General features: G+C 41.6%; 1 protein-coding gene across 4 annotated transcripts in view; it reads right to left on the minus strand.

Annotated features, from left to right (window-relative positions):
• Positions 1-9: 9 nt before the first annotated feature.
• TPR (translocated promoter region, nuclear basket protein) overlaps positions 10-25,356 on the minus strand; it is a 33,770-nt gene continuing 8,423 nt past the window's right edge. Inside the window, exons 12-51 of one of the 4 annotated variants that reach the window (XM_066555399.1) lie at positions 25,024-25,221; positions 24,431-24,538; positions 23,689-23,915; positions 22,463-22,626; positions 22,245-22,384; positions 22,006-22,154; positions 21,588-21,750; positions 21,223-21,357; positions 20,343-20,483; positions 20,039-20,207; positions 19,402-19,568; positions 19,037-19,189; positions 18,415-18,531; positions 17,557-17,760; positions 17,281-17,465; positions 16,948-17,095; positions 16,447-16,584; positions 15,708-15,839; positions 15,319-15,449; positions 14,753-14,963; positions 14,453-14,599; positions 13,880-14,078; positions 13,063-13,268; positions 12,511-12,572; positions 11,414-11,622; positions 10,838-11,110; positions 9,900-10,048; positions 9,013-9,096; positions 8,502-8,702; positions 8,034-8,165; positions 7,391-7,478; positions 6,755-6,942; positions 5,780-5,848; positions 5,091-5,200; positions 4,327-4,433; positions 3,550-3,645; positions 3,209-3,365; positions 2,442-2,560; positions 1,078-1,176; positions 10-230 (exon numbers count right to left, since the gene is read on the minus strand). In XM_066555399.1, coding sequence (XP_066411496.1) covers positions 175-230; positions 1,078-1,176; positions 2,442-2,560; positions 3,209-3,365; positions 3,550-3,645; positions 4,327-4,433; positions 5,091-5,200; positions 5,780-5,848; positions 6,755-6,942; positions 7,391-7,478; positions 8,034-8,165; positions 8,502-8,702; positions 9,013-9,096; positions 9,900-10,048; positions 10,838-11,110; positions 11,414-11,622; positions 12,511-12,572; positions 13,063-13,268; positions 13,880-14,078; positions 14,453-14,599; positions 14,753-14,963; positions 15,319-15,449; positions 15,708-15,839; positions 16,447-16,584; positions 16,948-17,095; positions 17,281-17,465; positions 17,557-17,760; positions 18,415-18,531; positions 19,037-19,189; positions 19,402-19,568; positions 20,039-20,207; positions 20,343-20,483; positions 21,223-21,357; positions 21,588-21,750; positions 22,006-22,154; positions 22,245-22,384; positions 22,463-22,626; positions 23,689-23,915; positions 24,431-24,538; positions 25,024-25,221 — 5,931 coding nt within the window. In that variant the 3' untranslated portion in view covers positions 10-174. Of the gene's footprint in view, positions 231-1,077; positions 1,177-2,441; positions 2,561-3,208; positions 3,366-3,549; positions 3,646-4,326; positions 4,434-5,090; positions 5,201-5,779; positions 5,849-6,754; positions 6,943-7,387; positions 7,479-8,033; positions 8,166-8,501; positions 8,703-9,012; positions 9,097-9,899; positions 10,049-10,837; positions 11,111-11,413; positions 11,623-12,510; positions 12,573-13,062; positions 13,269-13,879; positions 14,079-14,452; positions 14,600-14,752; positions 14,964-15,318; positions 15,450-15,707; positions 15,840-16,446; positions 16,585-16,947; positions 17,096-17,280; positions 17,466-17,556; positions 17,761-18,414; positions 18,532-19,036; positions 19,190-19,401; positions 19,569-20,038; positions 20,208-20,342; positions 20,484-21,222; positions 21,358-21,587; positions 21,751-22,005; positions 22,155-22,244; positions 22,385-22,462; positions 22,627-23,688; positions 23,916-24,430; positions 24,539-25,023; positions 25,222-25,356 lie in introns of all 4 variants that reach the window. The other 3 variants (XM_066555401.1, XM_066555400.1, XM_066555398.1) reach the window with 3 other exon arrangements.

The following is a 25,356-nucleotide window of genomic DNA, read 5'->3' on the forward strand; positions in this document are numbered from 1 at the left end:
AAGATGCCATTTGGATGTCAATGTTTTTTCTAATTTTATTAATAAAAGACATTGAAATATGTGCACACAACTCTAAGTATTAAAATGCTGCTTCAAGCTCTGGCTTCATTACACTAAGCAATCACAGGCAAACTGGCATTTTGTATACACAGCTGGAAGTCCTTTACATTTCATTTAACTAATGTTTCCTCTGTTCAGGCCTCCTCTGCCTCCCATGGCATGAGTTACACCTGTGCAGGGAAAGAAAACAAGTGCATTTAGTATAAACCCTTTTCATCAACCATTGCACAGGTGATACTTCATCATTCCCTAAGGAATTGTCAGGGCAGTGGAGTGGTTCCTTTCTGATACAGTTCAAGTTTCCCCTTTCTCCCCCTCAGCCTGGTGACACATGTACATGTCACCTGTGTCATGCAAAAAGCTGGGGGTGACTTGTGATCCTGAGCCAAACCTATGAGCAGAGGATTCTTACCTCATCTGAAATCACTTAGTCTCTCCTTCTTGTTATTAAAAAAAATGGTGACAGATGGAAGAAAATCTATCCTAGTCCCACCTCCTTATTTTTTTCCCCTTAAAATACCAGCTAATCTATATTTCAATGCTAATATTGAGTCCTCTACAATGTTAAAATAATGCAAAACAAAACAAAATCCAAAGGTTTTTTTTTAAGTACAGAAGTTGCAAAAATATTTTCTTGCCATGGTTTAACTCCATTACATTGGAAAACCTGTAATACTTCCAATAAAGCTTTTTTCAATGAGTACACATTGATATAACTGGAATCCTTAATGTACCAAATGGAAGCTCTTCTAATGCTAAAACCAGAATTTTCTAAACTGCTGTCCTAACAGACTTGTGGAACCTTCCTTTAAAACTTTGAAGATCTAATGCCCTTTACATTCTCTCTACTGATAAGAGCCAGGTGCTACTGCAGAAGGAAGTTTGCCTGTCTGAAACCCACTCAGCCTAACACACTAAACCCAAACTAGAGCTCAGGGTCATACACCAAACTAGAGGGCAGGGCTGCTGTGTCACTCACTCACTCACTCCCTGGCTGGAGCAGCCAGGAGCACTTACCCCTCTGCCTGTTGAACTGCCGGCCACGCACGCCCGTCCTCAGCGTCGGGGGCTGCAGCCGGACACGGCGCAGGGACTTGGGCTGAGTGCTGCTCGTGTCTGTGGGGAGAGGCAGTGCAGAAAGAAAGGGTGGCTGTGCCTGCCAGCTTCTCATCTTTACATCTTTTGATATGGGTTATGCTTTCTTTACTTTAGAATGATGGAGGTGCCTCCTTATTTCATTGACCTCTAATATAAATAAAAGCTTCAAAACAAATAAGTTGCACTTCTCTTGTTCTCTATACAAGGGGTTAATTGATAACTCAGTAGAGATTAACTTATTGTTGTTTCACTATTTAATTTAAAATATTTTAAAGCTGACATCAAATATTGTAGAGACCTTTTTGGATAATTGGTTAGCTGAGAAAGGACATGTCGATGTGATACCGATGGATAAGGATAGGGGAAACAAGCTGGGAACTAAGCAACCAGTGTCCAATCACTGACAAAGGTCACAGTGACCTTCCCTGAAACGGGAAGACGGGGGAGAAAATCGCTTGCCAGAAAATGTAGATATCTTAGGTAGAGAAGTTAGAAGAATGCAAACATAGAAGCAAAATAATTGTTAGAAGATAGAAGTAGGTGTGGTTGATCTAAGTGTGCTTTAACCAATGATGAGCTCAGCTTTTGCAATATGTATAAGCTTCATTAACACCAATATAAATATGTGTGAGTTTTCAATAAACTTTGGGATTTGCTATTCACGCATATGATGTGTCGCATTTCTCCCACCGTTCACGACAAAATATGCCAGTGGATAAACCACCAAAGTATCAGTAACATTTGCTCCTTGAAGTGTTATTCTTTTTTGGCCTACTCCAGTTACTGCAGTCCAAGGAAAAATGGTTTACCAAAGAATCTATAAGCATCAAAATATGATCTTGCTCTTACAGAATCTGGGGAGACCTTCGAGCCCCTTCCAGTGACTAAAGGGGCTCCAGGAGAGCTGGAGAGGACTTGGGACAATGGCCTGTAAGGACAGGACAAGAGGGAATGGCTTCCCACTGCCAGAGGGCAGGGTTAGATGGGCTATTGGGAAAGAATTGTTCTCTCTGACAGTGGTAAGGCCCTGGCACAGGGTGCCCAGAGAAGCTGTGGCTGCCCTTGGAAGTGCCCAAGGCCAAGTTGGAACCCAGGTGTCCCTGCCCATGGCAGGGGTGGCACTGCATTGGCTTTAAGATCCCTTCCACCCCAAACTACTCTATGAGTCTGATTCTAAGAGTTTTATCTTATTTTGTATATCCTGGCTACCAGCCACAATACTGGACAAGGGAATTCCCACTCTTAATGAAAAGGTATGAACTATTATTGCGATTATCCTGTACCTGCAGATGAACTTGAAGGAGGATCCTGACTAGTTGAAGGAAGATCTGACTCATCAGATGCTTGAACAGATTCTTCTTCTTGCTGGCTATCGATTTCTAGACCTGCTTCTGAAGTAATGCTAGAAGGGAGGGAGGGGGAGGAGAACCATGTAAGTGTATTTGCATAGTTTCAAAAAGGTCCAGAAAAAAAAAAGACCTGTCTTGGAACACAAAGATCTAATGAAAATCAAAAGTAAAATATAGCATAAAATGATAAAGTGTCCCCTTTTAGATCTTTACTTCACCATACTACAAAATATAGCAATTATTATAAATATTAAAAATTGCACTTGTAAAGCAAATGACAAAATTATTTGTCTTCAAAATTCACTAAGAACTGCTTATTCCAGCCCTGTGCTTCATCTTTTGTACATGCACTGTATAAACTAGGTGAATTAATCATGTATGTGTGCTTTGCACGAGGAGTGACTTTCTGTATTACACAGGAATGCCTTAGTCTTTATTCTACAAATTGATCCTTCAACCCATGCCTTTAATATCAGTATTTGACTATTGCAGAGTGCTCTGCATTCTTAAAAAATAATTTTTTTTGGTGACTTTTATATTAACTTTGTAAACCCCAAGGAGAAGATCAGCAGAAAACCATTGGTTTTGGATGAAGACTCAGATTGTCCTGCCTCACAGCACTACAAAACGCTGTCTGAGCTGCCCCTGGGTGACCATGAACATGTCAGCAGTGCTAGTGAATCAAACCAGTGGTGCTTTACCCCTCAGACTCTGCCTCTGCGAAGACCTCGTCGGCATCATCGCCGGCGCCGGGCTCGGTGGTGGTGGACAGGCTGCCGGTGGAGGTGGTGACCATGGGCACGGACTGGGACGCGTGCTCTGAGGCGTCGGCCGAGGCACTCTCTGTGAACACCGTCACTGGGGAGCACAGACACCCTCAGGCCCTGCCCACAGAGCCTGTAACAGCGCAGCAGCTCGGGGACAGGCTGCCCAGTGCTGCTGAGGAGCGGCAGCACTGCACCGACCACGGGGAATCATTGCCGGCTTTGCTGTGCAAAAGCACCTGCACCACTGCAAAATTCCTTGCGCCTCTGCCACTTACCCGGTGCTGCCACTTGTAACGGTGTTGTGGGGACACTACGACCCCCTGATTCCTCCTCGTGGGCAAGGAACAGTGGGGTTTCATACATCCCTAAACCTGCAACACAAAATTCCAGTGACAATCCATCAAAATGAGTGGCTAAAAAAAGGATTAACCAATGTCTTCCCTCTGGCTATTTGATACAATCCAGTCACTTGTATTTAAGCAGATTGTTGTTGTTTTGTTTTGACTTACTGCCAGAGCTGATCATAATTTATTGGAAGGTAAAACCTTCATGAAAATATTACTGCTTGTTTTCTTAACTTTCATCCTTGCATTATGCCATTATTTTGCTATGAGCTTTCTTCAGAGAACAGCCTGTGGTCCATGCCAACAGGGATGCCAGGAAAGGGACTGATTCAGACCAACAACAAACACAACAGCCTGGCCATCTCTGAGCAGATAAGGATATAGCCCAAAGATTTCTTTGCATTTGATGTTTTCCCCTATTGTTTCACTACAGGTAAGCTACAACCAATAGTAAAATTGAAGTTAAAAACCATTCCTTCAATATTTCATTCAATTTCAAAATCCCAACACAACTATAAATGTAGCAGCTTGAAGATAACACCTTCTCAATTTCTGTTATTCTCTCCTGGCTGACAATTATTTAAGAGTTGCAGGTTTCCACACTTCAACAATTTCCTGAAACACTGTGTGAAGAATTGTGTTTTGTTGAGTGAAAAAGAGAGAATTCAGTCAAAGACCCACAGAAAAGAGAGCCCAGAAGTGCTTTACCTCCTTGTGATGCCAGCTGCCCAAGATCAGAGTGACTGGAGCTGGTTTGTGGCATATCTTCAGGGGGCCCAAATCTGAACCGAGGAACTCCAGCTACCTGGGGGGAACTGGAAAACACAGACTTAAGGAATTCTGCAACTTCCCCAAAGATCGGGGCAGGGGGGAGAACTTTCTGACCAAGAGAACAAATTAAGCATGAGACAAAATGAGCTAATACTGACCATAAAAATCATCTGAGCTACTGCTAAATAAACAGCAATTAGCTCTCAAATTATTAGGAATGCATTCAAAATCAGTACAATACAATAGTCCTGAAGAGAATATTCTTTACTTATCCATTCTATGAACTCTCACACTTTTAAGTGGATTGCTGGACATGTCCAGAATATTCCAAAAACAGAAATGGGAGCAACTTTTCCTATTTTCACTTTCAATATTAATGGGGAGGGAGGAAGAACAAGGAGGGAAATTTGATAGAACTTTTTTGTTTGTTTAATCTCTTCATAAATCACCGGTTACAATACATGGGAGAATATTCAATTCCTAATGTGCTGATCAGTTATATGACACACAAGTCAAACAATAATTACTTATCTGCACATGCACATATCTATCCTACCTCTATCCTACTACCTACCATGTTACTTCAATCACAAGTTCATTTAATTTAAATTTATGTTCATTTCACTGAAAAACAGAAAGAAAGATAATAAAGAATAGAGAAAAAGCCTTTTTTTTTCCTTTTTCTTTTCAGATCTACTTACTGAATAGCTTCTGCAAATCCATCTGTACGATGTGGAACTACAAGAGTTGGTGTGCTTGGAACTGTCCTGTCCTCATCATCAAAGAAGTGCTGCTGCTGGAAAAAAAGAGACTGATATGAGAGCCTACAATGTATTTCCAGTTTTTACCAGCTGAGTTAAAGGTTGATTTTTCCACATAGTTCAGCAAAACAAAAGCAGATTTAACTCTAACAAAATTCTTGTTTAATTTCAGACATCTAAAGCTGATGCCTTTGGTCTCACAGAAGGTACTTAGTCTCTTTTCTCTCACTGAACCTGCATTTGTTCTGCCAAATACAGCTGAATAAAGGGTTCAAAATTAGCTGATAGAGACAGCATAAATTAGTCTTGTTCCTTTACAAATGAGACTGAACTTAGTGTTGTTTTTTTCAGCAACACAGACACTGACTGACTCTAAAAATAAGTAAATAAAATCACCTTAGACAAAACCAATTGAGCCTCTTTTGAAGCCTTTTGTTTCCTGGGAGTTTTCTAATCTTTGCCTTCCATTAATACACGAATTAACAGGAGCAGGATATTTTCTGCAAGACTACAGAGACCATCCCCTCCCCGAAATTAGCAGCCAGGTTTCTTTAAAAACCAAAGTAACCCCAAGAGTCAGGAATGTTCCCTCAAAGCAGGGCATTAGTAGTAGACTCTGATACACTCACCATTCCACCTATCCCAGGGGTCAGCTGAAGCCCTCGCCCCACTGACTGTCTTCGAGTCATCTGGATTCTCTTTATGGGAAAGAAATGGGGGAAGTTGTGTGAATGTGGTCCTGGAATTCTAACAACCTACAAGTGTTCAGTCATAGCCAAGGATAGCAGCTAGATGAGTAAGTATGGCAATCATCATGGAATCACAGAATATCCTGAGCTGGAAGGGACCCACAAGGATCATCAAGTCCAATCTCTGCATGAAGGACAGGCCCAAGAAACCCAGGAAGAGCCTGAGAGCATTGTTCAAACACTCTTGGAGCTCTGACAGCCTTGGGACTGTGCCTATTCCCTGGGGAACCTGTTCAGTGCCCCAGCACTCTCTGGGGGACAATGTGTATATTCTGGGCAAGTGACAGTAATCTTCTACTCAAGTCTCTACTGAATATAGAAAACATGCACACATTGTGATCTCAAGCCTCAGCACAAGTTAATGGTAAAGGATCATTTCAGTCAGGGTATTTTTTGAAGAATTCCTGTTGTGATGTTTTAACTTACAAAATCTACATGTCTTCAACAAGCACAATCATGGGTCAGGCACTGACTGTGAAAGGTTTAACTTGGAAAATAAATGGCAGCATTCCTTTGCCCCATCTACATTGGGGCAGCTCATAAAAACCCTTCAAATCTGAGCTACAACCTGGCTAAGAAAAGCTTTTTGAGTGGAAGTATCATCAGCCACTGATTGACATAGCACTAGTATAATATAATAAGAATTCCAAAATAAAAAGCAGTAAGGCACTGGGGATGGATTTGTATGTTTCCTGTCCAGCCATCATCTGCAGGGTGACTAAACCCCTCTGCTCAGCTACCACTTCTATCATGCTGAACAGCTGGCAACATTTTTCCCAATGGATTTTACTGATAAGAAATCATGCAGCAATTTTTTTTCCCCAAGTCTCCTGAGTCACTGGAGCTGGTTTGTACCTGCACTGGGGGCCCCAGCTCCTGGGGAGGGGCGTGGATGGTGAGCCGTGGGGGCAGAGGGTGCGGGGGCCTCCTTGGGGACTGCGGGGGCCGCGGGCCCTGGCGCTCGGACGATGCCGATGACGGCTGCTGCTCCCGGAGGCTCTCGTGGGCAAACGTGGACTCTGCAGCACTGGTGCTCCCTTCTCCTACAACACAAATATACAGGGTTTGGAAAACCCTAGGAACCAAGCTGAATACCTGAAGGCAAATCTTCCAATTCTGCCACTAATTAACTCATTTTTCCCTTGCAAGCCTGGGGACAGCCCAGTGTTGTTATGTAAAATCACTTGAAGAGGACTTGTGCCAGCTACAACTCCAGCACTGAAACAAAGTGTTAATTATTCAGATGCTGATTTAGAGACCGATTAATCCAGTGAGCCATTAAGTTTCCACAGAAACCAGAGCTTGCAGGATTTTCAAAGGAATTTAGAACAAATGCAGAGAAGATAATTTCAAAGGAATCCACACTGCACAAATGGCCTTAAGTATTTCACTGATTTTTTAAGTGCAGATTTTAACACATGGAAAATAGCTTCTATATTTCCCTCCCCTTGCCTACACAGACTGTGAAGAAACATGGAATAACTGTACCACTGTTTTGGGAATCTGCTGCCCTCTGGTTGCTTTCAGCTCCTCCCATGCTCTCTTCAGTCTCTGTTCCAGGATCTGTACCATCAGCACCCTAAAATTCCACATAAACAGAGTGTGACTAAACAAATTATAGGTTGTAAAGAGAATATAAAAGCAGTAGAAAAGTATTCAGGAAGTAAAAAAGTCAAATATATGACAATCTTAAAATATTTTTGTATCTACAGCATTAGGTAAATATATTCAACTGTATGAGATTTCAGAAGTTTTGAGTACCTGTGCATATACAAACCTGATGTAGCCACCATCATTTAGTAACAACAGATAGTGAAATATCCAGCTTTTCAAAAGCCTCACCAGTTTTGCAACTACAGTATTTGCTGCTAGCTCCTGTACTTTGTATTTTCATTCAGCCCTCTTAAACATTCTTAGTTGATTTTTCTTGTGAAAACACCAGTTGTAAAAAATTACCATGACCCAGTATCATCCTTCAACTTTTGGGGATGAATTCATACCAGGATTTTCTCTTCTAAGCATTCACATTTGTGAATGAGTATTGGTAAACTTCTTTCAACAAAACAGTGAGTATTACGGCACTGATTTGTTGCAAGAAATTTACCAGGCTACAAAAGAAATGTACAAATCTCACCTCAGCATCATCTGCTTCATATCCATCATTGCCATCAGCACTACCAGTTCCTTCATTGCTGTCATCACCTTCATCTCCCATGCCTGTGTCTTCATCATCATCCTCGTCCTCCTCTTCCTCATCATCATAATCCTGTGATGAGACAATAAAAGAGCCTTAGGGAAATGCAGAGAGGGGAGTGGAATAGGCTGGATGCGGTACACAGATCAACACCCACCCAGACACTCCCTTTCTCCCTCTTCAACAGGACAAGGGTAGGAAAGAAGATGGAAAAGCCTGAGAGTTCAGATAAAGGAAGGTAAAAGAAAAATTCAAGGTGAATTAGCAGGTAGCTTTAAAACACTACAAATTCAGGCAACATAAATACAGACCAATTACTCAGTCAAAAATATTTTGATTAAATTAATAATGTCTGGTAAGCTTTCCATCTGACGAAAGACAAAATCATAAAGGAATTCATATACATACTTCCTGCTCCCCTTCATTTTCTTCATCATCATCATCTTCATCATCACTATCAATTACAATCACATCATCTCTCTTGGACTGGCCATCCTGAGATGAAGAGGTGTTTTGTTGGTCTGACTGAAGGGACCCCAGGTCTATAGGGATAGACTGGGAAGTCTCCTCGCTGTCCTCCATGGCCGCGTACTCCCCCTGTGTCACACCCTGCCAAAGAGCAAAGGCAATCAGCAGCACAAATAAAACTCACTGCACCATCATCAACAGCAAGAGAACCAGACTCTGATGCTCACAGGACAGCTATTGCTGTTCCTTAAAAACTGACCAGAGGAGAGGACAAAAGAGAATGTGACAGGTGACTGTCAGTGACTGAACAGTTCAAGTCTAAACTTTAAAACATTTTAAGTGGTTTCCAATGGGAAACCTGAAGGATTCTATTTGAGATTTCACTTCTAAATATACTGAGAGTTTTTGGGGCAGATGGCTATTTCTGCTGAAGCTCTTTATATATGCTTACTTCTCCAATGGAATCTTGTGAGTCTTGATTGTATGTTTGTGCCTCCACTTCTCCATCAGTGCTCTCTTCTGCTGTCACTTCCTCCTGGAACAACAAACATTTTTCTCATTTAAAACATATCATTAGCCCTAAACATGCTTGAGAGTTTTGTTTTTTACTTCTTTAATAAAAATTATCTTTTTCCACAAAGATTATGGGCAACATTTTCTCCTGCTTCCTTAGCAATGCTTTTATCAAAAATCTCACTTCCCTGCCCTAGAGAAATACAACTTTCGCCCACTAGACCTCAGCATACCTCCATCTTTTCAGGACCAAAGACAAATCAAAGCTTATCATCCTACCTCCAGCCTCCCAGATCCTTAAGTGGCAATGTTCTTACACAATCCTGCCCTTTTCTCTTATGAACATCCCTCTCGCACAGAGTTAATAAAATATCCTTGGCTTCCTTAACACTGTGAGGTTCTGTCTCATCAATTTTATTTTATCCCTTTTGTTCACAGCACATCTCAAATCCCTCACACCAACACTCACATGCGTCTTCTGTAGGCTTTTCCAGCAACTCTTCCTTGCTTCCCATCTCCTAAATCCCCTGTATTTTTGTCCAGAATTACTGTAGATAAAGACCTTCTGAATGACACTGAAAGAAGTTTGAACTTCTTCCTCCTCAATCCTAGGATACAGCTCTCTCTCCCATCCTACAGGTTAAGATTTACATCATTCAAATTGGTTGAACCTTTGCCTTTTTAGATACCCAAAAATAATTGTTTCCTCCCCAACAGATTAGGAAGTCATTTAAGAATTCACTGATTTGCTCTGAAGTAACACAATTCTTCTTCCCATTCGAATCCTACAAAGATTAAGTAGTAGCACTTTATGTTTGTGCAAACCTCAGGCCCAACTCTCTGCATGATTCTCAGTTTCTTTGAAGTAGGTGCATCCACTGTTTCCTCAGAGATCTGGTCTGAGTTCTCCACAGTGTTGTCCTCCTCCTCCTCTCGGGAGCGTTTAGACAGTGAGGAACTGGGGGTAGCTGAAACTGCAAAGACCGCTCAGTTATTTTCAGAACAACACATGTGTAAACCAGAAATCAAAAGCTTTGGTGTTTTCCTCTGAAGATCACCTCCATGTCTGCACTAAATGACAACAAATCAGAATTGCACTGAACTGTTTCCTAGGCCAGGAAAACATCCACCCCTTGAGTTACAAGTCTTAACCTCTCAGGCCTTTATTCACAACTTAATTGACCCTAAGTATAAGACTCAAAGTACAACCCAAATATTTCTTCCAACATCTTTGCTTTGGACAAGTACACCCAAAATTTTAAAGAGAGTATCAGCTGGAAAAAGAGAACCCCAACAGTTTGCAGAAATGTTTTTTTGGGGAATAAATCTCCTATTTACACTGTGTAGGACAAACAGATGTGCAAGAGTGTATTACAGTGTATAGCTTTAGAGTACTTCCTATATTTTCAATCCAAGCTTAAGTAGCTTACTCATGGCTCTTAGAATTAACCTTGCTCATAGTGCCATGGAAACAGAGCCAGCAAGGTGTTTAATGTATTAAACTCCAAAGCTGCTCTGAAAAAGACAAACACAAAGTTTTATTTTCTTTCTACTTTAGGGAATGCAGTGCCAACAGCATTTCAGAGGCACCATTTCTGACAGCTCAAGAAGGAAGCCTAACTTCAGAAGTTCTTAAAATGTACAGTAAACTAAGGGAGGGGGGAAAAGGCTCGAACTGAAGTGAGGCCTGGCTGGCCAAGGGTCCAACTGGACCTACCTACAAGGAACTATGGAGCAAGGCAGGCCTACAAAATGATACCAACCTGTGCCAAACACGGCTGTGGAGGTGGAGGGCCTCTCTATCTGGGAGCTCTGCACCACCTCCACGATGGCAGGGGCTGGCTCCTGAGCTGCAGGCTCGATCTGAGCGTGGCTTTGCTGGGTGGGCTGCACGAAGGCAGTGGCCTGGGTCTGCTGCTGCACAGTCAGGATGGGCTGGGGCAGGGATGTCTGCACGTTGGGGCTGGTGGAGCGCACAGAGCCGCTGGCACTGCCGAACACCGGGACGTGCTCCACGGGTCCTTCCGACTGCATGGCTGGAAGGCAAAGAGCAGCACAGTCAGGGTCTTCATTCATCCAGCACAGCTCACATTCTCCCTCTCAGGATGCCCTGAACAAGCACATTCAGTGTTCTGCAGATGAATTCACGTTATGTACATCTCCAGCTGAGGAACCATGAATTTTGCTGCAAGTAGAATGGTCATGGGAGTGCAACACTCCAAGAGATGCAGGGACAGTGACACTGTCTGTGGCCCTTCCAAACTGACTGCCACCAACCCTTCAAGGCAAAGGCAGCACTTCTGAGTACTGAGGATCCTTATGCTACACTAAAATCTCACCTTCCTGAGTCTCCACCTGTGTTGTTGGCATAACTGTGGCTGTGGGGGTAGTGGTGGGATTGGTGACTGTGGCAGGAGTCACCATGGGACGGATGCTGGCCCTTGGAGTAGACTTATTCCCAGCCATTGCAGCAGCAGTCACTTTACTGGGAGTTGACACAACAGGAGTTGGTTTAATGTTTGCTGTTGGAGGATCTGAAGTGCTGGCACTGAAAAACAGGAGATTGGTTTCATCATGGTACAGAAAGCAGACTTTAAAAATAACAAACAAGTATATTTTCATAGCCAGAAACACCGTTTTTTTTAAAGCTTTTAAATTTAAAAGCCTGAGAATAGCCTATGGAATTGTCTTCAAAACGTTTTATAGTTGAGAAAGAGAGACACACTATACCATCAATAGCATTTTATCCAGCTTGGAGAACTGACAAGTTTCTTCCAAGGTAATCAAGAGGGAATCCAGTAACAGATCAAAATGTTTGTACTGTTGGCTGTGCTGGAACTTTATTACAGTGAATAACACATCTTACATCAAACTGATTCACTCAATACAGAGTGACATCATCTCTTGGCAGAGACAAGGGGCAGCCAAATTTTAAGAGACATTTTTTTAAAGTCTTGCTGTCTAAAGGATGCATTTCATAATAGCTGAGAGAGAGTTTGTTATCCCAGCTTAGTAGTACAGCAATATTTCTCATTTCAGAGCTTAGGCAAATGACTATTTTATCTTTTAGAGTTATCTGTTCAGTCCATTTCTCATTCTTGCACAAGGAAAATCCTTCCCAAAACCAGAAAGGTTAAAGTTAACAATCAAAATTACACAACTTCAAAAACCTTCAAGTCTGAAAACATTTTTTAAAAACCTCCCATGTTTCCCAGATACCATGTTTCTGGGGGCTAATATGCCAGCTTGCAGCTTAAAAGCCCTATTGATTAGATGTAGCTGAGAAAACAGGAGAAACACATTATTTCAGTCAGTATCTTCACAGTTTAAGAAAAAATTATGAAAAGCCAGTAGTTTGCTAAAAAGAAGAGCAACTACACTATGATAAACCCAAGAAGTATCAACCACAGAAACTCTGCAAACCCCTTGAACTCACATTCCTCTTTCACCTGAAGCTGGAGTAGACTTGAGTGAGATTTGCCTCTGCTGTTCTGGGACCTATTAGGTAAAAACCAGAAATATCATGTCAGGTACACATGAAACAGAGAAAGCAACATGGAAAACACTTCAGCACTTTGCTAACAAGTCTGTGAAAGAAATGCTAGTTGGGTATTGTAATTATGGCAAATTCCCCGAACCAAATCATACCACCCATACCAAGGCTCGAAAACAATTTGGTAACTGCTCAGGTATTTTCTGAAGCTTTGAGACATGAACCCATTATACAGAATGCATGAGTAAAATACAAAAATAGAGGGCATAGGACGAACAGCTCCTTGACTGATTCACAGTGAATGGCAGAACTGCCTGCTTGTTAGTGCTGGGAACTCTGATTAGAGCAGGAAATTTAAATGAAATTCTGAACCCTTACTGAGGCCAACCTGTGTATTTCCAAGAGCAGGGCATGGTGGCACCTGAGTCCAGGCTGGGCAGTGGTGGCCTGGCTGCTGTGCCAGGGCTGCCTGGCAGGACTGTGCACATGCTGTACCTTGTTTGTGGACTCTGGGGGCTCATCCCGCTGCTCGTGGTGCCGCTCCTGCTGCTCCCGGAGCTCCCTCTCCAGGCGGCAGATCCGCCCCTCGTACTGGGACTTCAGGGCGCTCATCCGCACCTCCAGCTCCGTCTTCTGCTCCTCCAGGGAGCTGCTCTTCTGCTTCCACTCCTCATTCTCCTTTGTGAGCTGCTCTTTTGTACCTGGTGGAACAGGAAAGGGTCCAGCCTTGCTGAATCTGCACACTGAGCACCTGGGTGTTTTACCAGGTCACTGAAGTATTCTGAAATCCTAAAAATGTTAAGCTATAAAAAGAGATCTGGGAGGCAATTAAATAAAAAGAAACTGAGATAGAAAAATATGTAATAAAAATAGATAAAGAAAAACTTAAAGAAGTAGTCCCAAAAGAACAAGATGTTTTCAGCAAGCTCTTACACCATCATTCCTCTCAGTGACATTTAAAAACAGAGGAGACAATGTGTTTTGCAACTCTGCATTTAGGGAAGGGGAGAATAACCAGATATTAGTAGAGCCAATCTGCTCTAATCAATAGAAGGATCAAAAATGTTATGTTGGCTGGCCAAAAGTAAGCAAAATTTTTTCTTCGTCCAGTGTGCAGCTACTTATGTACTTTTATCATCCCCTGGAGGAATTAAATTTTAAACTTTAGAACAATCCCTACAGCATTTAGTCTAGAAAACACTTTTCAGTAAAATATGAAGCAGGCCATATTTTTCAAGCATCCTGTCTAAAGGTTTTTCCATAGAAATAATCAAAAATCTCTAAGAACAGAAAAAAAAAAGAAATACAATACCAGCTAACTGTGCTATTTTCTGCTTGGCTGCAAGCAAGGTCTTCCTTGTTTTCTCTTCCTTCTCTGTGATCTGTTGTCTGAGCTGTTCTTCCTGTGTAGTCTTCTCTTGCAGATCTTGATGGAAACGGGCCAGTTCTGTCTGTAGCTGCATTATCTGCTCCTGGAGATTTCTAACTTCAGTTTCCTTTTCTGTTATTGTCTAGGGAGAGAGAAAGATCACAATTGTTGGCCAAAACCAACTACTTTGGCAAACACAGGGCCCAAGTTTCCAGGAGCTGGTATTAGCTGGCCATTGGATTAAGGTTAAAAGGCTTCTTAACAAGAGGAGTTCAGTCCTCTCTGAATTCAAGAGATGGAGAACAGCATTCTCTTTTCCACTTATTCCAGGAAATAATGTGAGACACACTAAAATTTACACCAGATTTAAGATTCCTCTTTCCCAAGAAAGTAGAGGCATATTTGGTCACTTCCCATATTTCTGTGACACACATCAAAACACCCTCCCATTCTTCACTGTTACACACTTAGGACTGCAGTGGAGAACAGTTCTCCAAAATTACTCACTGTTCTTACCTTTTGTAAACTTTCAACCTGAGTCTCCAAATTCTTTGTCTTCACCTCAGCTTGACTGAGAGTGTCTTTTAGCTCTTGTACTTCCTGGGCAGAAACTTGGTCTTCTTGTGGTTCTGCCAAAGGCAGAGTTGATGATTCAGCAACCATCTGAAAGGCATCAAGGGGTACAAGGCTGAAGGGGACTATCTGATCACAATGTCATTACTTTCACAAGATGCCTTTGTGTGCCAAGTGATTGGTTTAAAAGTCCTGGGCAAAGCCCAGGAACACTAAGGAATGCTCCATTTCAGTTCCACCTACCTTATCATGCTGTGCTTTCAGCTCCTCATACTGAGTTTTGTACCTGCGACCGATTTTCTTGACCTGTGTTATAGTTTTCACTTTTTCCTGTATGTCAGCCACTTTAGCATCTAGTTCTTTCTGCAAAGCGTCCTTTTCTGTTCTTATTTTAGTTATTTCATCCTTCAGGTTCTGAACAAGGTTCTGGCTTGTAGTCAAGGATGCATTAGTTCTAAATGACAAGAGATCAGAGGGAGATGCAAATGAGATGCTTGAAAACATATATACATTTCAATACCCTTTATTTATGTAACATCACAGGCCTTATCTGTATTGGATTATATTTTCTAGGATTTTGCAATACAGAATAGAAATTATTCTACAATACATTACTTTGGAATAATTTCAGCTAATAGCTTGCAAAGCAACTCTCACTTCACCTTACCTGCTTGTTATCAAGCCACAGAAAGAATACCAAAAGTTTCACAGTTACATGGAGACACTTAAGAAATTACACTTTCAGATACAGCTATAATTAGAATATTTTGCTTTGCACCAAACCTTTTAAAAATTGATCAATACCACACCTGGCAACTTCTGCTTTAAGCCTGCCTGTTTCTTCACTCATCTGCTGGACACGCTTGGCATTTGCCTCCTTCTCAGAGAGCAGCTTTCGATACTCTTCCAGATCGGTGTCCTTCTGCTGGCTCAGTAAGTGCTGGAAGGGGAAGAAAAGAGGGGCATTTTTGTAAAATAATTACACAGTTATAGCCAGAAAATCTCTTTGAATTAGAGCCACTGCTTTTGCATTTTGATATGGAATAGCCAGCTCTGAAGCTGCATGAATAACGTTTTATAATTCAAACATATTTCTTAGTTTTTTATCCTTCATAAGAAAATATAGCAGTTTTTTTAGTTGTTTGACTGGTGGGCCTTTTTTCCACATTATGTTCTTCAAAAGGAGGCATTTCTCCACCTGAGTCCGGGCTTTCCAGCGTTTAACATCCTCTTCCAAGAGCTTCTTCTCTGCCTGCAGCATTCCACTCTTCTCACTGAGCTCAGCATTGGACTCTTGCAGGGGCAGGATGTCTGCCTCGAGCTTGCGTACCTGAGAAAGCACAGCAAGGGGTTACAGTCTGCAACTCAGGAGACTGAAGGAGTCCCTCAGGAAAAAGTCATGATAGCTTCTGTCCTAACTCTCTGCCAGCTGGAGGAAGAGAAAAGGACAAAGACAACAGCAGAGGATGATCCTACAGAGAAAAAAAAATATTGGTGCAACTTTCCAATCTTAGATGCTCACTCTGTACTTTGGTACAGGAGAGATTATTAATGTTAAAATCCAATGCATTTGCTACCATTAGAACAAGCAGTATCTCACTTTTAAACTCTTAATAAAGCTGTGGTCTGTTTTATATGCATTCTTGTGCCATTTTTAATGTAATTGCTGATAATATGATTGCTCCTGGTATACCTCTAGCTAAGAATAAACACTGACTTTCAGGTTCATCTAAATGGAACTGAACTTCAAGCTTTGCAATACTGCAGATGGACCAAAGTCTTTTAAAATTGGAAATGTAATGTTTCCTCATTAGTGTATGACTTCAAGGAATAATTATAATGTAAATCACATATTTACTGTAATTAGCAATGGTATATCCCAACATTTAACCCATACACTGAATATCTGAAAGGTTTATGTGAAGCTCAATACTAACTTTTGCTTGTATCTGCTGTAGCTCTTGCTCCAGCCTCTCCTTCTCTTCCCTTAACATCTTGTTGGTTTCTATGAGTATGTTCATGGTCTCAGTTTTCTTCATTAATTCTTCATGCTGTGCAATGGTTTTTGCTGTTACCTGTGGAAAGAGTCAATCATTTGTTTTGCTTGCACATGCACATATACTCCACCTGGATCTGGTATAACACCATCTTGGAAAGCTATCATGTCATTCATTATTTTACATGTACATTCAAGACACTGGGAAGGAGGAGATGGGAGGGAAAAAAGTAAGATAATTAGGGTAAAATAAAGATAATTTATGAGATTTTGGAATTGCCACACTCTCTCACAAGACTTGGAACAAGATACTCCATTTGGTTATAAGCAATCCCAGTTAAAAAAAAACCCCAAATTCTTTCAAAAATTCATTTTTGGGGACAGGCAGCCCCAGAAGAGCCCTGTACTCATTGAAATCACAAGCATTGACCCCCAGCCATACCTGCACCTTCTCCCTCTCAGCGTTGAGGCTGTCCTGCAGCTCCTGGAGCTCCCTCTCCAGGTGCTCCACTCTCTGGCGGTATCGCAGGCTCTCCACCTGCGCCACCTCAAACCTCGTCTCCGCAATCTCCTTCTCCCGACGGATAAACCTGCAGGGAGGAGTTCAACACCACTTCACACCAGGAAAACGTTCTCAACTGGTACAACCACCTCCCATCTGCAATAAAGCACTTGGATTTTTAACATTATCCTTCAAGTATAAAGTAATACAGAATTATTTAAGTTCAAATCTAATTTATAACCCCCAGGAGAAGGAACCAAGAGCTAAGGTTACCGAAGAATTTCTAAGATTTGTTCCTGGGATTTGCCTTCCTCACTGAGAGAAACATTTGCTGCAGTTGGGATGGCTTCTTTCATGGAAGTCACCATCTTATTGCTCATGCTCTCCAGCTGCTCATGTAATAATCGATTTTGTTTCTCCAGATCCTCACAGCGGGATGCAAGTTTTGAAGCTTCATCCTACAACAAAATCATTCACTGAATGTGATTTCTGTGGCTGAACTTCTGTTAACTGAAAAAAACCACACTGAAACAACAAAGCCCATCACACCTTGATCATTCTCTCTCTCTCTTCCCAGGAGGCTTTGGATTCCAAGAGCTCAGACTCTGCTTTCTGAGCAGCCTCCTCCAGCTGCTGCCTCACAGCTGCATTCTTGGCGACTTGCTCTTTGATGGCCTGTAGTGCCTCCACATCAGCAGCATGAAGCATCAACTCCCGCTCATATTTGTTCTGAGCTTCAGAAGCCATCATTGCCTGCACAAAACCAGAATAAATCAACTCTGCTACCCTTAATTTGTGTGCTTGATCTGTACAAAGAGACAAAATCAAGTGACCACAGTGCAAGAAGAAAACCACTGCCCAAAATCTCTGCTATTCTCAAGCACAGGAAACATGGAATGCCCATCTCCTACATTTGGGGCTGGATTAAACAGCCCAAAGTTTTTTGATATCCTTGAAAGCAATTAGTGCTGCTGGAATTCTCATCTGCAGAAAAATAAATTCCCTTTAAAAAATGGTTGGTAACAGGACAATCTTACCAGCTGCTGCTAAATATCACACTGCCCCACAGTCATAAAAGATGACAATTAGCTATTGGGTTAGAAAAATACTTTCCCCATTGTCTTGTTGGGAGCATTTTCAGCCCCCTCCTCAGGGCATGAAGGCAACAATTCATTAAAATCAGTTAATTACATTCCCAAGCCAATCTTTTTACATAATGAAACAGACCTTAGAAACAGAAATCTATTGCATTCAATAAGCAGCTGCTCCCAAAATAGAAAATGTGCTCTCCCAGCATTTTTCCCACCTCCAGCAGTCCCTGAGTAACAAGTTTAGTTTTGAGTTCAATTGAAAGCTAACAGGAATTCTGCTGACCCTGGCTAAAATAGGCAAACACCACAAACTTACTTGCTCCTGGCAGTCCCTCCTGGCCTGTTGTTCATTATTCAAAGCTGTGCTGGCTCTCTGAAGAGCTTCCTGAACTTCTGACTGCACAGCTGACAGACTCTTCTTCAGCTCTGAAAGCTACAGTGACAAGGGAACAAACAAAACGAAGTAAGAACAAACACAGGACTAAGTGGCAAAGTATGTGCAGAGTACTGAACACAGTCATTCATAATGGTGATTATTTTATTACTTATAGATTAAAATTAGTATTAAAAGAGACAAATACTTTCTATATTTTGACTTATTAGTATACAGAGGTTTTTCCCAGTAAAAATATAATCTTTTACTTTCAGAGTTGGGCCTGCAGTAATTCTAGTTACAGTAATTTTGTTTCCTTCTGAAACCTCTCACAAAGGCTGTTACTTTATGTTTTCCTGCTCAAAGTTTAGGCAGAGAGTGACAGCTTTAAACACAGAATCATTGCAGTGAAGTGACACTGTCAATATACAGCTCGTGTTTGGAAACCTCTCACAAATTCAGGCAATCTGGGAACACTCTAAAAGATTGGTGTGAAACCCAAGTGAGCTGAGGAAGCTTTGTGAAAGGCCATTCCTTGGGGCTCTCAGGGAGGGTCAGTGCATACCTGCTGCTCCATGTTCTCCACTGCTTTACGCTTCTCCTCCTGCAGTTCCTGTTTTTCTTTTTCTGACTCCATCAACTTCTTTTCCAGCTGTGCCTGATATTCTGAAGACTCCTTCAGACGAGCTTCAACTGTTGTACGAACTTCCTCTGTCACCTTCATTAAAATCCATCATGAGATCCATTTTTTATCCAGTTAAATACATTATTCTGATACAAAACTGGAATTTTGTTAACAATTTAAAGCCAGAATAGGTATTCTCATCATCTAATTTAGAACAATAACACTGAAAATGTGGAAAATCACAAACAGCAGTGAATTTTTGCTCAAAAACACAAAGTAAGTAAAAATAAGTAATTACTACTTACTTGTTTTTCCTTATTGAGGGATTCCTCCAGGCTAAGAACCATGGCCCTGTACTGCTCCACATTACTGGAACTAGTCTTGAGCCTTTCTCTTAGGTCATTGACTTGCTCCTCAGCTTGTCTCAGACGACTTACAAGATCATCCACATCTTCATTTGTACTAGCCTGACCTGCAGTATTAGAATACATTCATTAACTCAAGTTTAATTTAGTCTTAAAACCACTGTTCTCTTGAAAACTGAAGTAATTTTTGCATAATAACATGATAAAAACAATTATTTTCACAAAGCTCCCCTAAATTAAACTGTAAGCCCTCACCAAAATAAAAGCTTATAATAAACATTGTTGACTATTTAAAACTATGTAGCCTAATACATTTAAGCTCCTTCAAATAATAAAAAGAATCCTTTAAGAAGTTTTGCACTATTTTTCCCCTTTGTCAAAGACTGCTTGGATGTGAATTTTACATTAACAAATCATGCTGATTATCATCTGTCTGAATATGTGAATGCAGTAACAAAGTGATTTATTATTTACTGTACTGCTGTCCCAATTCCAATTATTATGGACTGTGAATTTTACTATTCTGAGATGGCAATGCTCAGCATAAAGAGAAATTAACTGTAGAGGAAGATTTTACCTTTCCCTGAAGGCCTTTGTGAGGACTGGGATGTGAGCTGGGCCTCAGTGTTGTTCAGCTGCTGTTTCAGCATGGCATTTTCCTTCTGGGCGTTCTTCAGGAGCTCCTTTGTGTTGATGTGACGGTTGGTCTCTGTCTCCAGCTGCCTCTTCAGGTCCAGGATATGAACCTGCAAGCACAGGGCTCTCCAGTTTGCAATTATTCCCAAATGGCACAGAGGCCAAGTGTGGCTCTGCATGTCAGGGATGGAGAAGCACCTGGGGCTTTATTTTCTTCCAAACAAGTGCAGCACATTTACACTCACCTCCTGATTCTTGGTAAGGGAATGTCTTTGCTCCACCTCACTTTCCAGTTTCTTCTTCAGCTGAGATATCTCACGTTCAAGCTTTTCTATCTGATTATTGAGCCTCTGCTTTGTTTCTGTCTCAGATCTCTCAAGTATTCCCTGAAAAAAGAGCACAATGCATTTTGTTTACAACATACCTCAATAATTTTCTTCTGAATTACTGCAGCACTTCATACAAACGTGTCACAACACTTCTCCCACCCCAAGAATAACTAAATAATAGGTAGATACAGAAAATGATGAAAAGTAGTGCTTACAATGTTTGACTTAGCTTTGAAAGGTTTCATTAATGATATTAATACAATAAATATTATTAGAAGAATATCTACTATCCATGCATTCTAATGCCATGGACTAAAAAAATCCCCACAAGATCTACCAGAGAAACAGAATTCAGTCACATGATAAAATGTGCATCCTTAAATACATTCTAAGTGTCAACATACATTATAATAAATTATATAAATGTATAAAAGTAAATTTAATGTAACAGCAAAATCAACTACCACGGCAGGCACTGTTAAATTTTGCTATCATTAAAATTACCATTACAAATTCTTTCCTTTCACTTTGTTTCACATGTTTTGTTTCCATTTGAATCCTTCTCATCAGCTCAGAATTCTCAGGACTTTGCCCAGGTAAATAACAGAGTATCATAATGTAGGACAGGGATCCCAAACTCGCTGAAATAAGTTACTGAAGTATTTTATATTGTGTTGATTTGTAACCACAAAAAAAGCCCCACATCAAGACCCAATCCTTTGAGTCTTTTATTTTCATGGGTATTTATTGAAAAGCCTGACAGACCCAACCTGGGCATAAGAATAGCACCACATACCTGAATTGTTCTCAAATTGGTGAGCAGCAAGTTCTGTCCTCTTTGTTCAACCAGCAGAGAGTCACGTTGCTGAGTCAGGCGCACATCTGACATCTTCAGGATATCCTTCTCTTTTTTCAAGTTTTCTGCTCTCACCTTTAAGACAACATATTATAAAAACTTTGTTGTCAATCCCTAATCCATCCATTGAATTTAGTATTATTTAAAAATCTGTGTGAATTAAGCCAAGAATAGTAAGAATAGACCTACTGGACACTCTGCTTTCCACACCTTGGAATGCTCTTACATCTCCACTCTTCACTTGAGACATAAGGAAAACTCATGCTGGCCTGGAATACCCCACAGTGCCACACACTGTTACTGACCTCTGCCACTGCCAGTTTTTCATTAGCTCCCCTCAGGTCCTGAGTCATGGTGTTAATGATCTGCTCCTGCTTCTGAGTGGTCGCTGTGAGTTTCTGGGTTCTCTCGTGCAGGGAGGTGATTTCCCGGCGATAGCCTTCCACGTTATCCTGCAGCATCTCGTACCTTCCAGGGAACACAGCAAAGCAAGTCTGCCCCTGTCCAGCTCAACAGGGGCATGCACACTGCTGTGTGCTTCATGGTTTTATACTTCAGTTTGCACAAATGTGCCTCACTCAACCACAGCTTCTGCTTTTGAGCCCACCTGCATTATTTCCTTTATGTTCTTACACAGACTAGACAGGATCAATGTTTAAGTGAACAAACAAAATCAAGCAGCCAGAGAACATGTAAGGCAATGATATTATGTAGCTGAATTACCGTTTGGAGGCAAATTCCAGCTGTGTTGATATCTTTGCATTTTGTGACCTCAGGTCTGTGACCTGCTCCTGAAGCTTTTCATTCTGCTCATTCAGAAGCTTGTCGTTCTCTGCCTTTTCTTTTTTATAGTTCTCAAAAACTTCTTGTAACTGCAGAAAAGAACAGACATAAAAGTAAGTACCAAAAGCAAGTAAAAATAAACAGGGACACCTTTGTGCAGTGTCTACTGAAAAGTGTACCTGCTTAAGAGCAGCCTTGGCCTCCACAGTCTCCACAGACTCACTCATGGACACTGGAGCAGGAGTTGCCATGGACTGAGGTAAATTTGGGCGCTTTGGAGTAGATGTAAGACAGATCTCCTCTGGTAACATACCTGAAGCTACAGGAAGGTAAAGGGAGTTTTAAAGCAACTCTTCTGCTTGCCACAGCAGATCACACAGCCCTGCAGCCTGGGTACCTTGCAGAGGAATGATGGCCCCCGTGGTCTGGGTGAGCAGGATGCGGAACATGTCCCGCTGGCGGATGATGGACTCCACGAGCTGCAGCTGGTGCTGCCGCGACTCCCGCAGCTGCTGCAGCTCACTGAGGGCCTCATCCAGCTGGCTCTGCAGCTCAGAGATCCTGAAACAACAACAGCCCTCAACATCACACACAGGCATGCCCAGGTGTTCTGGGCCCCTTCCTTCTGCAAGGATGGTGAGGGGCTGGAGAGTGTCCAGGGAAGGGAATGGAGATGGAGAAGGATCTGGAGCACCAGGAACAGCTGAGGGAGCTGGGAAAGGGGCTCAGCCTGGAGAAAAAGAGGCTCAGGGGGGACCTTGTGGCTCTGCACAACTCCCTGATAGAAGGGAGCAGATGGGGGGATGAGGTTCTGCACCCAGGGAACAGGGATAGGACAAGAGGAAACGCCCTCAAGCTGTGCCAGGGGAGGTTCCAGTTGGATATCAAGAAGAATTTTTTCACAGAAGGGGTTGTTAAGCAGTGGCAGGGGCTGCCCAGGGAGGTGTTGAAGTCCCCATCCATGGAGGTGCCCAAGGAAGGCCTGGACGTGGCACTCAGAGCTCTGGGCAGGTGACATCTGGGGCATAGCTTGGACTCGATCCTGGACATCTTTCCCAAACTTAATGATTCTGTGAACCTATGACAAAATCCTGCAAAGCTCCAGAAGACAGGCCTTTGGGCTGCCATTTGCAGATGAAAAAGAAAGCAGGCCTATTTCCTGAACAGCAGAATTCTATCCATGTGAGTAACTTCAAAAATGTCAGTAGCATGAGCAGAGAGTCATGCTAAGAACCTTCCACACAGAATTCTCACTCACCTCAGTTAACCTGTGGCCTTTACAGTAGTGATTTAGATTTGCACACAGGCAGTTTTTTGTTCAGCTAACAGGAATAAAAACTTATCTTTTTGAAAAACAGCTCTGTAGTGTGAAATCAGTCACTAGAAGACTGGCAATTATTTTTACTTCAAATTTTGATGACAGGACCTATTATAAGATATAAAGCTATAAAGCCATTTTAATAGAAACCTGAAGGTCCTGTAGCTTAATAAGGACTTGCTTTTATGAGTTATTTAGCTGCTGCACACAATTAATAACCATCAGAAGTAAAAAAATGAAAAGTGCTTGAATGAATCCCTGTTACTAATTAGTACAAAGTTAATGAAAAGGAAGAGGTGACCTACTTAGATGATGTTGTTTCTTGCTCCTCTTTTTCTCTTGCCTCCCCCAGCTCCCGAAGAGCCACCAGGAGACGCTGATTCTGCTGCTGAAGCTCTTGGATATTTCTGTAGGAGACCAGGTGTTGAGTGATCACTTCAGAAGAGCTGCTGATGTCAGCAGAGCTCACTGCTTCATCACGGATCACGTGGTTGCCTCTGGCTTCTTCCAGTTCCATTAACAGCACACAGATCTGAAAGAGAACAGTCCTTGTGTAAGGCCTGCACAGACTCTAAAGTTTGCTGTGAAAACCAATATATTGGGAATAAAGGACTTGGAAATTAAGGGGTTTTCCCTAACATGTGCAAACAATTATAATCAATAAATCTTTGTAAGATAATTATATGGCTTATAACTATAAGAAAAAATAGCTTGACAAAAGACAACAAATCAAAAGTACATGAACTGTTCAGTTCTGTGAAGAGATCACAGGACAGTCCAATCTAACAAAAAAATTATATACATGAGTTTTCCATGTCAGATGCTTAACAATATTATCCTAAAGCAGCACCACTTCCATCCAGCTAAACTTATTTCAGTTCTGAAAGCCGTCCTGAGGAGATGCTTTAATGTCACTAAGGTACTCAGGACAACCAAAGTCTCCATGACTGTGGCTGAATGCAACTTCCAAGTAAACATCTGAAATGCAGCAGCACATGAATACACAACTGCAAACAGCCCATTTAACCACAGCAATGTTTCCTGTACCTGCTGGGAGAGATCCTTCACTCGCACCTCCAGTCTCTGGCTCTCCCTCTCAAAGAAGGAGGCGTGTTTGTTGGCCTGGTCAGCGCTGTCCTGCAGGCGATGGATCTCCTGCAAGAACACCAACAGGAGTAACCATCACACCTCCACTGGACACATTCCTTTCCAGAGAGATAACAGCATGTGCAGACATGCCTGGGGAACCTTAGAGTTACACAACCAAGGTTAAACTCCAGGTGTTCCGAAATCAAAAGCCACGTTCTTTTGTAATGTACTGGTGTATGCTTTAAAATCATTGGGAAGGGAACACTGAAGTCAAATTTTATGTCAAATAAACACTAAACTTTGTTTACAGTGAATCTACTCTCCCAGAAAATCAGACAAATCACCACTATAAAAAACTACAAAATATGTTGGTTCTGTAAAATACTTTGTACAGTTCCAGAAATCACAAGCCAGAAAGCCCAACACATATTTTCCCATAATAAAAGTTGACTGAAAGATCCATTTCATCCACTTACAACAGCAATTAGTTTTAAAGATTTTTAAGGTAATTTGTTTTCCAAAATTATAATGCTCTTTTATTTTATACCAACCTTCATAGCTTGTTCAAGCTTTGCAGACAGACTCGCAACAGCTTTTTGGGAACGCTCAAATTCTTCACGCTGACGTTTTAAGATTGGGGCTTTGGCTTCTACTTCCTGCACTATTTCATCCAAATATTTATTGATTCTCCTATTCTCCAGCTTCTCCATATGCAACTGATCCTGAGTTTCTACATAGGCATTGTACAGCTGCAACAAAAAGGTTTTGGTTTGGTTTTGATATGCTTGTACAGATCTCTTTAAAAAGAACCACTGGTAATGATACAATTCATACCTTAAAGCACTGCAATTTTATACAACTGAACTAGTTAATTCAGAAAAACA

The sequence above is a fragment of the Molothrus aeneus genome, chromosome 9 (genome assembly GCF_037042795.1).
Source record: "Molothrus aeneus isolate 106 chromosome 9, BPBGC_Maene_1.0, whole genome shotgun sequence".
NCBI lineage: Eukaryota > Metazoa > Chordata > Aves > Passeriformes > Icteridae > Molothrus > Molothrus aeneus.